Below are 16,948 nucleotides of genomic sequence, written 5' to 3'. Positions count from 1 at the left end.
GAGCTTGATTCAAAGAGACCACGGATGAGTTAAGCCAAGCTTGGACCACCTCAACTCAATCAGTTAATTGTACAACCCTAGCTATAAATAAGGAATATCCATACTCAAAGCAGACCGTCCAAAACATTTGACTCACGTTATTCGACGGCATATCAAGTAAAAAGAGGTCTGCTAAGTGGACCTGCCAAGCTACTCATATATATGATAGGTTCCACTTGCAGCTAAACAAAAATAAATAAATAAATAAAACCAAAAAAAAAAAAAAGACTAGTTATCCACACTAACAGGAAGCGGATTGCATACTAAGTAACTGAGTATGATAAGCCTACTAAGTAAACCCTACGGGACCACCATGTGATTTATGTATTTCATCCCTTTTGTTCATCCATTTTATCTAAAAAATTTAGGGCTTGAGCCCAAAAATGATGTATATCAAAAGCTTAATTGGATCACTCCACCAGAAACAATGTGAATTGAACGTCCACCGTTGAAAAATTCTTGAGGGCCATAGAAGTTTTGTATCAAACTGATATGTGTGTTTTCCCTTTATCCATGTCTGTGTGATCTTATGAATAAGTTGGATGACAAATAAACTTCATTGGAGGCCCTAAGAAAGTTTCAACAATGGAGATCATTACTCTACTATCTCTTCCAGTGTAGTCCACTTGAGCTTTGGATATGCTTCAATTTTAGGCTCCACCCTTGAAATGAGCTGAAAAAATTGATGATAGGGAAATGGATAAACCACATAAATTCATGGTAGGCCCAACGGAGCTTACTTAGTATGATTAATAGTACCAAGTAACTCAGTACACAATCCCATTTCCATTCGACGTACATGTGTGGCCCACTGGATGGCCAAGCTTTGAACATTGCGGGAATCCCTATCCACATTTACAGCAGGATGCGGCAGGAAACCTACTTTGAAGGTGGATAGAATTCAAGTCCACCACCAGTGTATCGTCAATCCCATGCATACACAATGAAAACATATGAGTTATGTTGAGTTCAGGACTCGTAAGTATAGCTTACAAATAGGTAAGATTCCAATTCCCAATGAAATTAGGTATCTTTGTCAACTGGCTACCAGTTGCCAACTTGAAATCCAATTAGATTTTCCACCATAAATATTAATAAATTAAGGGATCAGAAATGATAAACATGCCATATAAGTAACTAAAATTGAACTGTCCGAAATTATGGGGCCCACAGTAAATGAGTCATAACCCCAAAATCAGATGGATCCAACAATCCTAAGCTCTGGATAATGGGCATTAGTGATCTGTTTAATTAAGACAATTATGAAGTTTTTTCCATTTTAATGCCCATTAAGAGCAATCGAGGTTGGGGGCCTATGATTCTTCGTATAATCATAAGTTCTTACAAGATCTTCATGCTCCTCAACTTAGCAAATGTTGAAGGAATCTCGCCACCTAGCCCGCTGCTCCTCATGTTTATGTGAAAAACAGGCATAGATCACCAATCCAATTGTAGATATTTCTTGCGTGATTAAAAGCTAGAGGAATGCTTAAACCATCTCAACAGAAGTTCAGTCTAACATATACATACACCGTGATTTGTGTACCACTTGCTTATAGAAAACCAAATAAAACTAAAGATTGTTATTTATTTATTAATTTTATTATTATTATTATTATTATTTACAAAAACTAGAGACCACCTTATGGTCCAACCGGCTGGACTTGAAATCTTCTCAAAAAGAAAAAGAAAAAGAAAACCTACTGCATATTAATCATTACAAAATGGGTGGAAAATAAAAAATTACCAACACATCATATGGCAATTTTGAAGAAGAATATATATATTTAAAATAAAATAAAAATAAAAATAAAAAGAACTTATGGCTGTTATTAACTGTTTAAAGGACCAAAACTAACTGTTGTTGGTAACCTTTCAACATATTGTAGCTTTAATATTTTTGAAAATAACTAACTAATTATATTTTGTTATTACCAACGCTAAAAATTGTTTTTGTTCTAGCCCACCTAATGAATCAATGGGAATGATTTTCGTACAAGGCTATCCTCCAGCCAACCTCTTAGTAAGGTTGGATGTTATAAGGACATGATGAGATGGAAATAATTCAGTCCGTAGACAATAGCTTATTGTCTAACTGGTAGGACTAAAACCTTCTCAAAAAGAAAAGAAGAAAATAAAAATTGATGCCTATTAATAACTATGAAGTTGGTTGGAAAATTAAAAACTCCAAACATATCCATGGCACTTCCAAAGAAGATTAAATAAATAAATAACAGAACTTACAAGTGCTCCAGACTTGGCAAAGTCCCTATCTCAGGTGGGAGCGAACCATTGAAGTTATTGTCCCTTATATCCCTGTAAATATGAATAATTAATTATGTTATTTATCAATGGCTAAAATTTGTGGTTATTTATCAAGTTGGAGCAAACTAGAGTAGTTATTTGGCTTATAGCCGTAAAAGTTAATAATTATTTATTTAATCCTAAGAATAATTGGAAGCACTGCAATAGCCTTCGTCATTTTTCTATCATCTGAGAAGCGAAGGTGCAGTTGGAAATAAGCTTACTTGTGGTGCAGCGAAACCTTTCCTATCAATATGCCACTTGTGTAGAAAATCCGTACCATGCCAATGTTAGGTCCCATGATGAAGATCATCTAGCTTCGAAATTTATGCAGGTCTGATCATTAAATTGGCCATGCCTGGATGTTGAGTTAGCCCGTCCGTTATCTACTCATTCCAACAGTGCGACCCACCTAATGAAAGGTTTGGCCTGATTTTCATGCTAGGTGTATCTAGGGTGGAGCCTATAAGTTTGAATGGTTTGGATTCCCCACAGAAATGGCATCTTGGGATGAAAGATGTGGCTTCACGACAAGATGTGCTCAGATCTGAGCTTTGAATATGGCACAGGTGCTCAGATCTGAGCTTTCCATAAGGTGGGCCTGATTTTTGAACTTATAGCTAAAGCATTTTTTTTCCTGCTATCCATTTGTTGCGTAACTACCCCAACGGTGAAAGGGCCTGATTTTTAGACTAGAAGATCTACACAAAGTCATCAGCGGACGAAATGCATGCCTCTGTGGTACATGCAATTGCATATAGATGGATAAGATTTGTATTGTTCATTTGACGTCCCATAGAGATCAATCGTGATATCCAAATGATGCTGATCAGATAATCCTAACCATCCAACTGGAGGCTACAAATTGACGGTTAGAAAGAAACTGGTCCGATTTCCATATTCAACGGTTGCACAATTAGATATGATTTCCCCCACGGTGAGTTTTGGTACCGTATGAGCTATCCAGAAGTGGTCCATGTTTAGAACGGCCTGCAGATGATTTATTTGTAAAAGACACGTTGCATTGGGTGCATCCTAGCCACCAATTGAAGGCATTGGTGGACTTTTATTTATTACTGTTCATTACCATCCTCAAAAGTCCTTGAAATCGATGGCTAAGATTATCCGGACAGGAGCAGTACTTTTTGGTGCGGCAAATTCCCTGCCAGGCTCAACAGATCAACCATCGGACTTATCACCGCGTATGAAAGTGAAAATCTTTATAAGATACAACTGGTTGCACCAGATACAAACTATCCGCCATTAGGAAAGTGGTGGTGACTTATCCACCTACCATGTGGCACTCGTGTGCAGCTATCCAGACCATCCAAATTGTGAGGAAACTTTGAATGGGTGCATATATCTAAAATAGAGCTGATCAAGTTATTCTAACAGTGCAATTGATGCTTTATCAGATGAACGGTTACAAGTAAATTAACTTAGGAAAGTGGCGGTGGCACTCGTGTGCAGCGATCCAGACCATCCAAATTGTGGGGAAACTTTGAATGGGAGAGCTGATCAAATGGGAGCATATATCTAGAATAGAGCTGATCAGTGGTCCACCTAACAAAATCAGCAGATATTTTGGTGCCAGAGAAATTGGATACTTACAGGTAGCGCAGGTGCCTAAAACTGCCGATAAATGCTGGCAGGGAACCCTCTATGTTATTGTATGACAGATCCCTGCAATACATAAAAAACACTTGGTGAAGCATGACACGTGTACAAGACCAAAGCCATTCATCAGGTGGGGGCCCAATTTGTAGATTCCCTAGGTAAACTAACAGAGCTTTTTTACATGTGTGGGCCACCCCAGGAGTAGATCCATTGAATTTCTGGGCCAATAATATAGTGGGCCTGATTGGGTGAGCTTAGGCCCAGGAGGCGATGGTTAAGAATTTTAGCCTGGGTTTGCATGTAATAGGCTGGCCTGACCGGAACAGTTCAGAATCCGGGCCTAAACCAACCCAAGACCCACCCCTGAACATCCCTAGCTCAACCCTTTTAGGTATTAAGAGCAATGAGCTTAACCCTAACCGGTCCAATTACTAACCACGCCCAATCTTTTAAACAAATCAGATGAGATAAACGCGTCTCGTCTGAGTTGATTTGGATTCAGTCTGACCCATCCAGTTCCACACCATGACTCACCCCTCAGTGGCGTGAGTCAGGCTTACTCACTCCATACTTGAATGAGTGGCGCGAGTCAGGCCTATTCACTCCATTTTTTGAATGAGTCACGGCTCGACTTGAGACCGGATGGCACAGTAGTCCGGTCCAATACTTTACTCCGCGACATTGTGATCACCCATACTCAGGCACCCAGAATGTGTACATGTGGCATGTAATAACTCAAAGAAAACGCCCTAAAACAAAGACCCAGTGAAGATAACGTCTTCTTTAAAGTTGGATTTATTGAATGATCATAACCTTTGATTAATGAATACTTTTCCTTAGAATTCAGACCATTGAATGACTTTCATTTCAGCTCTGCATCAAATATCCACCAAGCGGCCACTCAAGAAGCTTAAAAAGCCTAGGGCAGAATCTGGGCCTGATTGACTAATAGGCTGAGCCCACTATCAGGCCTGCCACAATAGTTCAGAATCTGGGCCCAAGTCAACCCAAGACCAACCCGTGAACATCCCTGGCTCAACCCTTTCAGATATTAAGAGCAATGTGATTAACCCTACCCAGTCCAATAACCAACCAGGCTCAATCTTTAAATGAATCAGATGAGATAAATGGGTCTCGTTTGATTTGGATTCGGTCCGACCCATCCTGCTCCACACCATGAGTCGCCCCTCACTAGCGCGAGTCAGGCCTATTCACTCAATACTTAGGAGAGTCGCGATTGGACTCGTGGCTGGATGGCACAGTCGTCCCGTCCGATACTTCACTCTACGACATTGTGACCACCCATACTCAGGCACCTAGAATGTGTATACTTGGAATGTATTAACTCAATGAAAATGGCCCAGAAATAAATACCCAGTTGAAGATAATTTCTCCTCCAAAATTGGATTAATTGAATGATCATAACCTTTGATTAATGAATACTTTTCCATGAAATTCAGACCATTGAATGGCTTTCATTTCAGCACTACATCAGATATCCACCAAGCGGCCACTCAAGAAGCTAAATAAGCCTAATGTTTTAATCTAAAATGTATTTAAACTGGATCCCAACATTTGGGCGGTTGATCTTAATTACTCATACCCCAGTTTTACAAAAATCTTAATGCCTGAGTTTAAACTACAGCGTTCTGCCATGAAACCGTTTCTCATACTAGTACTCCAGTAATGACAACGGGAAAAGAGATGAGGATCCGTACAGTTTTGTCAGCGATATCAGGTTCGAGAGCTCTTCTGGAATTGCCCCTTGCACCCCCTGATTATACACTTTCCTGAAATTAAGGAGAGCAAATATAAGTAGGGGCGAAGGAATACCTGAATTGGTAGTCCCTTGCCCTTTATGTACACATGGCATATATCCTCAATGATCCAAGCCATTCATCCGATGGTGGTTCGCTCTATGGATGAACCATCAAATCGATCACGAAATCCTAAACAGGCAAAACCCACCAGATGATCCACTTGAGTGTGTACGTACATTTCGATTATGTGGCAGGTGCCTCCACCGTTGGATTGGCAATCACATTTGATCCCAGGGTTGCTGATTGTTGATGAATTAACGGCAGTCCCACTACATGGGTCTCCACTTATGTTCCATTCACCAGTAACAGAAAAACCCCAACGTTGGAAAATGGCATTAAGAGCTCTAGCTGTCCATGCACACAAAAAATAATAATAATAATAAATAAATGTTATAATAAGCCCAGGGGCAAAAATTCCAGAAAGGAGTTATAAACAGCCGTATGTTCCGGCCCACCTGTGATGTGCATGTGGGATAGAGAAAGTGAATCCGGTGTACCTCCTTGTGGACACTATACATCCCAAGAATCATCTACGACAAGAACTCAGGTGGGATATGCTAAAAGAGGAATGTACAATCACCCCTTAAAACATATCTATTCACCTATTGCAGCCCATCTAAATTTAAGAATAGGTTGGTATCCGTATTATCCCTTTATGGCCTGTTTGGCTGAGTGGATTGGAAGGGATTGAATGGTACTAGGGTTGTTGGCATGGATTTCTAGGTAATGATGGTGTTGTCAGCGGATTGTGTTGAGATCCATGCTATTGCTATATCTCTTAATTGCTACATTAAGTCTGTTTGGCACGCCTGGCTAATTTCAGGATTAAACCTTTCCATCCCTTCCAATCCCTCGAACCAAACACGTCCCGGGTAAATTTGAATGGATTAGGGTGAATTGGATGGGATTTGAAGGTAATAATGGTGTTGTCAGTGGATTGTCTTAAGATCCATGGGACTGGGATAAGATCACCGACTCTGTTTGGCACACTGGGCTTAACTTCCAATCCCTTCCAATCCGACCGGCCAAACGGGCTCTTATCTTAGTAGGATTCACATGATGACTGGGTTGGATGACATATAAACAACATCCTCCACCCCACATTCCATTTGGCAGGCATCCCCATCATCCCCCACTTTTCCCCTTTGTTGTGGCCCACTTGAGTCATGGATCAGGCTGAATTTTGTGACCAAGCCTACAGTTGGGGGCTGCATATAATGGACTGGTTGGATGGAACTCGCACATAATAGTGAGTCCCACCATCTGGAACTCATGGTAACTAACATTCCACCGCATGATATCATTTCCGGAACACAACTAAATTCTAATCAGGTCCACATGCTATAATGTTGTGTTTTTTTCCCCATCAATGGCGGGCCTTCATATGTACGGTGTGTATATTTTCCCTGCTGGTACGGTTGCTGATGAGTAAGGGAAGCGGATTGCGTACTGAGTAACTACTGCAAAAACTCCGTGGGTCCATGTCTGTGTGGGAAACGGATTGGCTACTCCCCTGCCACCAGCCAATGGCTGGTGGTCGGTGCTCTGTGGGCCCCACCATGATGTATGTGTTTCATCCATGCCGTCCATCTATTTTTATAGATTATTTTATCATATGAGATAAAAAATGAGGTATATCCCAATCTTAACTGGACCACCTTACAGGAAACAGTGTTGAATGAATACCGACCATTAAAAACTTTTTGCGGGCCATAAAAGTTTTGTATCAAGCTGATCTTTGTTTTTTCTCTTCATCTGGGTATGTATGAACTAATCAACAGATTGGATGTCAAATAAACATTACAGTGAGCCTTAGGAGGATTTTAATGGTGGATATTCAATCACTATTGCTTTCCTGTAGTGTGGTCCACTTGAGATTTATATACCTCTCATTTTTTAGATTAAGCCCTAAAATGATCTATAAAAATAGATGAACGGAATGGATGAAACACATACTTCATGGTGGGGCTCACAGAGCACCGACCACCAGCCACCTGGCTGGTGGCAGGGGAGTAGCCAATCCATTTCTGTCTTTGTGATATTATGAACAGGTGAGATGACAAATAAACATTACTGTGGGCCCGAGCAAGTTTTCATCGGTCTTAATCATTATTCCCAGTCTTACCTGTGGTGTGGTATACTTGAACTTTGGATATGCTTCAATTTTAGAGTCAACCCTAAAATGATATTTATTAAAAAAAAAACAAAAAACTAAAAACTAATGGACGACGTGGATAAACCACGTACATGCATGGTGGGCCCAAATGAGTTTACTCAGTACCATAGGATCTTACGTGGCTAACGTGGAGTGTGTGTAATGACATGGGTGTGTACTAACAAGCTAACCCAAAAAACAAAAAAAAACAAAAAAACAGTCCGCAGTCCGATTTCATGAGAAAGACCCCATGGTACCTCCTGCTCAACAGCACGTGCATGATTCTATAAATGCTGAGCCATGGTTGGATGATCAAGACCGTCCATCAAGTATCATGAACAGTGGATGGGAGATGTCCTAAAAATCTCTAAAATTGTAAGATCCAAACCCTTCTATTGATTGTCTTCAAATGTACGAGTTAAGTAGACCCTCATATTCAAGCCAAAATATTTGGAAGTTAAAAAAGCAAACAAAATAAATAATTCAAACCCTCCCCATTAACAAGTGAAATGTACGCATACAACGTTTAACATACATCGTTTTTAACAAGGTATGGGAAATCTTAGCTGTGAAAATGGTGGGTCATGCAAAGTAACTGAAGCAAAATCCACTCATCAGGCAGGTCACACTTGTTCATTGGGTCAGACTACTTGCTTTCCACTGATTCTGATGGTGTAGCCTGCATGATGAATGGGCCATCCTTCTTTTAGCCTCTAAAGATTTTACGATGTCTCCCACCATTTGCACGGCTCAGATGTGGCAAACAAGTGACACATTAGCAGAAAATGAAGCATTGTATTATAAAGTTTGCATCCAATGGTTGTATGCGAAATGTCTCAAGAAACAAAACGCAATGGTTGCTCTCTTAAATGGAAACCTTCTTCGGCCTCTCATTGGGGCAAAGATGGCCCCAACTTATAAAAAATATGGGACATGAATTTCTGTTGTAGGAAGCGGGTGCACCAAAATGCTCCATGGGGTCTACTTGGTTGCGTGTGTGGCATCCACTCCATCCATCATTTGTACAGCTCATGTTTGGAAGTCAGCCGAAATAAGACCGATCCAAAACTCAAGTAGGCCACACCAAAAGAAAAGGTGGGGATGAAGATGCCTGCCACTGAAACCTTTCAGGGCCGCCATAAGTCTTGTATCAGGCTGATTTTTAGTATCACATGATGGATCTAATTGAATATAAACATCAAGCTGAGCCCCGGGAGGTTTCAATGATCCCTTGCTTGAGTTTTGGGTTGGCTTGGCTTTTTAGGCTCATGTCCTAACACGGATAGAAAATCGAGTTAGATGGTTTGGCAGCGTTCAATAGAGACAAGTGTTGTAACGGTTGGGTCCAGCTTTATGGCTTAGTGGTAGATAAAGTGTGTTTCAATACTGTGATAATGTGATTGAGTGCATGTGGTGTGGGTGTGTGTAAGTGCCCCGGGTGTGGGTATATGTAAAAAAATAATAATAATAAATAAAAATAAAATAAAATAAAATAAAGTACTACAAAAGTTAAGAGTGAGTTAATTTAAGTTGAAGTTTCTAAAAGAACGAAGGAAAGCCAACCCAAAAAAACATGAGTTCAAACGGTAAGAAAAGACTTAATGATCTATGATTTAACTGAATATACAATCCTTGATAGAGTGAAATGCTGGAACTCCCTTGAAACAGTTTGAATTGTGTAGATTTTCTTGAAAGATGAGTTGCTCCCCGTCATGATCCTACTTTTGAAAGCAACCCGTTTGGGTTTCCCAGAGAAACAAAAGCGCTGAATCTTCGACCACAAAGGTGTTGGGAGAGCTAACCTAGTCATGACTACCATATCTATCATTTAAAATTTTTTTTAAATAAACAATTTCTATGAAAATGTAAACATCATTAAACTAATTTTGTAATTACTGATTAATGTTTATACCAAATTTGACCACAGTAGTTGTGTCTGGTTCATCAGTGAAGGAAATTAGCGATTGCATGTTTCTTAGCACCTGCATATTCTAAAACGTACTTCTTTTTTAAAGCAGCCCATATTTCTTTAACAGAGTCATAAGAAGCATACACATCATATAATTCGTTAGAACAAGAGTTTAAAATATAATTTTTGTAATTATTTTTATCTACTATTTCAGTTTGATTTGCTAAATCTATAGTAAATGATTCAAACAATATGTATGAAACTTAAAGAGTGGTCAATGCAAACATAAGCTTCTGTTTTTACCGTTTAAAGTGTTGTTTAACGAATAGTTTGATTTTGACTAATTTAGTGGAAGCATTAACTGTTATGGTAGCCATACTATATTTAATTCAAAAAATTCGATTTCAAAATTGTTGAAATATTTGATTGAATCAAATAGACTATTTAAAATTGAAAACCAAAAAGAAATTAAAATTATGATAGATGACTTATAGAGTTGAGTCGAAGCATGACATGAGTCACTCGGCTTGAAATCAAATATGCTCCCCTTAGCGTCTCAAATGTAACGTGTTTCCAGAGCAATTGAGTTCCAAGATACAACAACTATAACCCGGTCCCGATAGTGTAGGCTCAAACCACTTGTAGTTTAACTCGAAAGTGCTGAATTAACTTAGTAAAGAACTCAGGAACCAAAATTCATAAATTTTTATTATTATTATTATTTTTAAGTTCTTACAAGATTAGAGAGATTTTTGTGATTTTGAAAACAGAATGGAAGTACTTATATAGACTCTGAAATGGTGCATTAAGTACCCTTTCAATATAGTTGGTCCGTTGGATTTAAACTCAATAGGTGTGACTAATCGACTGGTCACATATCTCTGGTTCAAAACGAAAAGGCACAAATGCGAGTATACGCTCACACAAATAAAGTCCCGCGAGTACTTACACACACGCATGCACACACCTACAGCCCGACTTGACCCATCACATATGTGTATGATCTTGGACTCGGTTCGACTCGGCACACGCGCGCGCGTAGTCAATGACATAGATTATATATATTGGCATGGTCCCATATAGGACCAAATTCACATGAGCCCTGAATAAGGACCAAGTCCCGAGGTAAAAAGCGTTTCTCCTATATAAGAAAATTTTCTTAGGCAATATGATGTGGACTAAACTTACAACTCAAAAGCAAGAGAATTTTAAATTTAGTGGGAAACCAAAATATTTGAATTTTTTTTAATATATATAAATTTTGAAACAAAATACAACAGATTTATCCATTCAAAGTAAAAAGAAAAAATTATGATATAAACGGTCTAGATAATCGGAACATGTCCAAGATTCAAAGGCTATAGTCCCAACTAATCATATCCCGATGGTGTGGGTTGTGGTGGAGGTGTGGTGTAGCAGACCTCTCTCCAACTCCACGAGTATCCTTGGCCCGCCACGCATGTAAAATGCACTTGAGGTTGATGTGCATGCACCAGCATGTTCCAGTGTAGATTTTAAGATCCAAGCCGTAAATAATGTGGGCCCCAACATGTATTTTCCCTGGTGAAGAAATTAGGCTGTTTCCGTAAAAGTAGGCTTAAGTTTTTTAGCCATACATTTTTTAAGTGTAGTCAACTTGATCAACTGAATAGCATGAGATTCGCGCCAGACCGTCCAAATAGTAATCCAATTCCATGGATGGCTAGGATAGCATGTCCATGTGCCACTTTGGCTCATGTGGTTGCGTGTAGGTGAGATTCCTTGCACATGCGCGTGGATCATTGATCCTCTCGTCCCGTTCTTAAAACATCGAGATCAGCTATGGTCATGTAGGTGGGCCACAGTCCAATTGACCAGTTCCAGTGCACCAGGTCAGCATCACAGACTCGGAAGATATGCAGTCCACAGCTTTATTTTGGACTCGGGTAGGCCCCACGATTTGTTTGATTAAGATGATGGAAAGTATATTTTAAAAGCCGAATCACGCTCAGACACGTGATAATTGACCATTTTTAAGTTTTGGTATCTCATTCACCGTACAAAGTGTCCATATTTTCCCATCTGGACCATTCAATTCTTGGTCCCACTTAGATTTAAAATTGGTCGAAATTAGAGCTGATCTAACCAACTTTATCATTTTGTTTTTCTAGTTCAATTTGGACCGTTGATGTTTTATTTCCATTCATTCATTTGATTTCCACCAATTGGATCATTGGGACAGTTCAAGTAATTATTGCAATCCAATCCTATAATGCATTCAAACGCAGCCTAAGCATCTTTCCCCATACTATGGATGTGATCACTCGCAATTTCGTGGACACCCAAACATGCCAAAGACATATACGTTTGTATATACCATATCGACTGGATTTGATATGCATATCCAATGGGCCCACCACGATGTACGTGTTTTATTCATACCGTCCATTTATTTTTCCATGTCAAGTAGACTATACCACAAGAAAATAGTGGTGATTGAACGCCCACCATAAAAAACATCGGGGGCTCACTATTCTGTTTATTTAGCATTTGTTGACTAGGTCACACAGACTTAGACAAACGGAAGACACAAATATCAGCTTGATTAGAGCCTTATCTGGCGCCAAAAAGTTTTCAATGGTAAACAGCCAATTTTCACTGTTTCCTACCATACAGCCCACATTAGTCTTAGATCTGCCTTGTTTTTAGGCTCATGTCATAACATGATCTATAAAAATGGATGGATGGAGTGGATTTCTCACAAACATTATGGTGGGGCCCACCTAGCTTCCGGCATGAAATTCCAGTTGAATCCTTTGGCAGGAATCGCATCTGATTTTAGTGGAAGCGGATTTTGTGGTTTGTCAGATACGACCTCGGTGATGTGTTGGCGTCACCAAGTTGTGGGGTCACCACTCTCCAAGGGCTGAAATTGGTATAAAATGATGGACCCACATGTGAAGTCGTCAGGAGCGTTTATTTCGTGGACCACACCTAAGGAATTTTATACCTAGATCCAACAAATGAAGTAAATCCAGATCTTATGTGGATCATATCACAAGAAAGAGTGGTGATTGAATACCGATCATTAAGTACATCTTGGGAAGTAATATTTATTTTCCATCAAACCTGTTAGTAAGGTCACATAGACCTGGATGAAGGGATTACACAAATATCAGCTTGATCCAAAACATTTGTGGCCCACAATAAGTTTCTAATGGTTAATCACCTCTATTTCATGTGGTTTGGTCTACCTAAGATTTGGATCTGCTTCATTTTTTAGGGTCATGTCATAAAATGAGTTGTCAAAATGGATGAACGGTGTGAATGTAGGGAAAATAAATTATGGTCGTAGGCCCACAGTTAGGGATCCATCAAACAGGAGATGGGCAAATGTGTCACATTAACATATTTCACACGTTTCTTAACAAACAAATTGTTCTAGATTCAATACTTAATTTTTAGACTTTAGCCCATTTTGCCAATAGTTACCAAATAAATTTTGAGAGTTCAAATTCAGGTTTCAAACTTTAGATTTAACCAAAAAAAAAAAGCCCTAAGCATCATTTTCATATTAAAAATATATATATGTGAAAAATAAAATTTTAGATTCCACTGTTATGCATGTGGTGTATGAAACTAAGATACAAAACATCTATCGGGTGGCCCACAGCATCGATGGGGCTCAACCCAAGAAATTACACCACCCGCTTGATCTACAAACAAATTGTCACAGGCAAAAAAATGATGAAAAATAATAGGCAACTGAGTAGAAGTGCAATCCCTTGGTACTTCCAGTTGTCCAATTGAGACGACTTTTGGTCCATGGCCTAGAAGATGGATGGTCATGATTGCATTTTGCTCCATATGATGCCTTGACTCATGGGGAAAATAAAAATAAAAAGAAAAAATCAATTTACTTGATTGCCTTCTTGTCATCTAAGCCTCATTCCAATTAATTGAAGTCGGCTACACGAGGTATCCTGTTCAGGACAGGATTAATAAGAAATGCCAGCTGCCAACCCAACAGAAACCTTGTCCTTTTTCTGGGGTTGGGAACCAGCATTAAGAGCCAAGGCTCCCAGTGGCTGAGTTCTCAGATAATTCACATTTCTACTTCATTAAGTAAAAGAAAATATATCAAAACCATGTGACACTTGGTTTCAATTAAATGATACAGAACAAGAGAAAATAGAGTTCATGTTAAGATGAAACTCTAAATTTTCATAATAGAGATTGAAATTCTAAGGATGCATACCTTCATCTGGGTCTGTTGTAAAATTAGTTTGAGCATGAACTTTGCATCTCTCCACCAAACACAAGAGGTGTATGCACCAGAAGCAAGAGGCAAGCAGTATATGAGATGGAGATTTTAGCGTGGACCTTTTCATCACTCTAGGCACGGGCGTACCGTAGCTATAGAATTTGAAATCCCAGAATCCTATGATAGATGCGTTTTTCCTTTTATTACAAGAGACACCCCCTGTAATATCTTTTTTTAAAGGGATTTTGACTTTGCTGGCATTGTTGTATGGTCAAATTCTCGAAAGAGGTTTTATCTTCCACATATTCCGACAGTGGCCTTCTGACAAACTTTGGAAAAACTTTCGGACCAAAATACCCTTGTCATTGATTCGGAGTTGTATGGTTTTTGAGTGAATAAGAAGTTACATTGTATTTAATGCTGGGAAAGTGATGTGGACGGAAGCCTTTTTGGGCATGGGAAAGGCCCAACACATGGGGCCCACATTGATATATGTGTATAATCCATGCCGCCTATCCTTTTTGCCAGGTCATTTTAGGGCTAGGGCCCAAATATCATCCTGATCCAAAACTCGTGTGGGCCACATAATAGAAAATAATGGTGATAATGTCACCCACTATTAAAACTTTCCAGGCTCGCTGTTATGTTTGCTAGAAGTGAACTGTTGAAAGTCAAACATTGCATATTAGACCCCATTTATTTCTTGGTTTTACAAACATAATATGACTTAATGGTATATTTTACATGTGTTTGTGTTGCAAGGTGAATTTAAGAGCTTGGATTGAAAAGAATGCTAAAAGTATGGATTTAGTGCTCAAAAGTCATCAAAGCAAAGAATGGACCTGTGGAGACCAAGATTGAAGATTTCAAGACCCTAGAATCCAAGAAAACCAGGTAGAGAAGGAAGGAGGTCGAAAGAACAAGCGCATGAATCACAAAGACTGTGTCATTGAGAACCGTTCGATGACATCGAAGCTTCATTTGATGACATCGAACATTGGTCGATGACGTGGAATTTATGAGGAAAATTTGAGTTGGTTGCTGGACATATTGGGTGCTTTTACCAATTAATCGAAGTCATGTTCGATGACTCGAAGGAAGGTGCTCGATAACATCGAATTTAGTGAAGAAATTAAAGTAACTCGCTGGACTGTTTTAGACCCATTTTCAATGACTTGAAGACACGTTCGCTGGATCGAAGCTTTGCTCGATGACATCAAAGGACGACTCGATGAAATAGAGACTTATGTAGTGCGAAAGAAGAAAAGGCGCGACTTCCGGATTCAAACCCCTTCGATGACATCGGAGGTGTTACGCAGTCCAGGTAAATTCGATCCGATTTTGGAATTTTGCCAAGGATCCACTTGTAGCAATTGAGAAGCTACCTTGCAATGATTCAAGAACACAACTGGAATCAGAGTCTTATCCTATCCAATTGGTAAGAAGAGATTTGTCAGATCTCTGAACTTCTCATAGATCTAATCATCAATAGATAAGAGTGGTGAAGATTTGGAAGTGATTCCGTCACCTAACCATGCCCAGGAGACTATGGCAAACAACAACATGCAATTTATCAATCTCGCAGCCAATCATGAGAGAATTGTGAAAGTTAGGAAGGGTTCCATCACCCAACCATGCCCATGAGACGATGGTGAATAACAGAGTTCTCAAGTTGACAATCTCAATACATAAAAAGAGAATATCTTAAGCTATCGCAAATCTATTGTAATTTGAGTCACAACAAACCATTAAAAACTAAAAATATTTCTTATAATCAAACTAGAATCCATGAGAGTTCAATAAACATAAATCAAAGCAAAGCTAACATTCTAATCACGCTACGAGCTTTACCTCTTAACCCTAGCTAAGAGGTTTAGCAAACCATAGTTTTGATTAACTAAAACCTCTCTAATGTAGAGCGGGTCGTGGATAGTTTCATGGCTAATATGGATCAGAAAAGGCCCGGTCGACGACAGAAGTGATCCGGACTGTCAAACCTTAAATCAGGTGTATCTCGCAATTCGGAATGAGTTACCTGATGTAAAATATATGATTTTGGGGTAGAACGAGCTACTTTAGCCAACCAACCCCGCTATGCCTGGTTACGCAGCCCAAAATTGAGAAAAACCCCTGGATCGACAGTCATATCCCTGTTTTAATTTCGTTTTTACTATAAATAGTATGTTTTAGTTTGATTATAACTCTTCATCCATCGGGCTTTAGGAGTTGTGCCCAACATGAAAAGAACTTAGAATAATTAGGAGAACGGTTTGGTGAAGCCAAACATGACACTTTTTTTGGCCGAAAACCTTGCGCACTAGTAGACATCATGACCGTCTATAAATAGTAAGTTTACTATTTATAGTAAGTCGTGAATTCTAGGAGTTTTAGTTGTAGTTTGATTCTGATTTCTTTCTCATTGCTTGGTACCCCTATTTAAAGGGTTGTGAACTTGTTTTTATTAATTCATTAATCAAATTCAAATTTATTAGAATTTCTTTCTATTTCCTGCTTTCTTTCCTCGTGGATTCGAGAAGTCTCTGTGAGGAGTCCAGAGAAGTTCCGTGGATTCGGAATAGTTATCCTCTTGAGGAAGACGGTGCTCGACCTCACGTCCTCCCCTGCGTCAGTTTGGTATCAGAGCGAGGTTTCCCCTCGGATTGATGGCTTCTGACGACGGGTCGGACAATAATCTCATGGGCGGTGCTCCACAAAATTTGCCTTTAACGGCGGCAGCTTTCGAATGAGCGCAACGAGAGAATCAGCAAGCCATGCAAGGGCTGCAGGCTTCCATCGACCGCATAGCGGATCTCTTGAAAGAAAACCTAAGGCAACTCCATGTTCCTGATGGTAATCCTCCA

At 39.4% G+C, this 16,948-nt stretch overlaps 1 protein-coding gene across 1 annotated transcript in view; it reads right to left on the bottom strand.

Annotated features, from left to right (window-relative positions):
- The window catches only part of LOC131220930 (probable LRR receptor-like serine/threonine-protein kinase At1g56130), a 91,326-nt gene extending 77,067 nt beyond the window's left edge, over positions 1 to 14,259 (bottom strand). Inside the window, exons 1-5 of the mRNA XM_058215878.1 lie at positions 14,082 to 14,259; positions 5,957 to 6,128; positions 5,679 to 5,750; positions 3,955 to 4,026; positions 2,284 to 2,355 (exon numbers count right to left, since the gene is read on the bottom strand). Of these exons, the coding sequence (XP_058071861.1) occupies positions 2,284 to 2,355; positions 3,955 to 4,026; positions 5,679 to 5,750; positions 5,957 to 6,128; positions 14,082 to 14,214 (521 nt within the window). The 5' untranslated portion in view covers positions 14,215 to 14,259. The remainder of the gene's footprint in view (positions 1 to 2,283; positions 2,356 to 3,954; positions 4,027 to 5,678; positions 5,751 to 5,956; positions 6,129 to 14,081) is intronic.
- Between the last annotated feature and the right edge of the window lie 2,689 nt (positions 14,260 to 16,948).

This window comes from Magnolia sinica, chromosome 12, assembly GCF_029962835.1.
Source record: "Magnolia sinica isolate HGM2019 chromosome 12, MsV1, whole genome shotgun sequence".
In the NCBI taxonomy this organism is placed as follows: Eukaryota; Viridiplantae; Streptophyta; class Magnoliopsida; order Magnoliales; family Magnoliaceae; genus Magnolia; species Magnolia sinica.
Note: the sequence above shows the minus strand (reverse complement) of the source record. Positions and strands in the feature narration are given on the sequence as shown.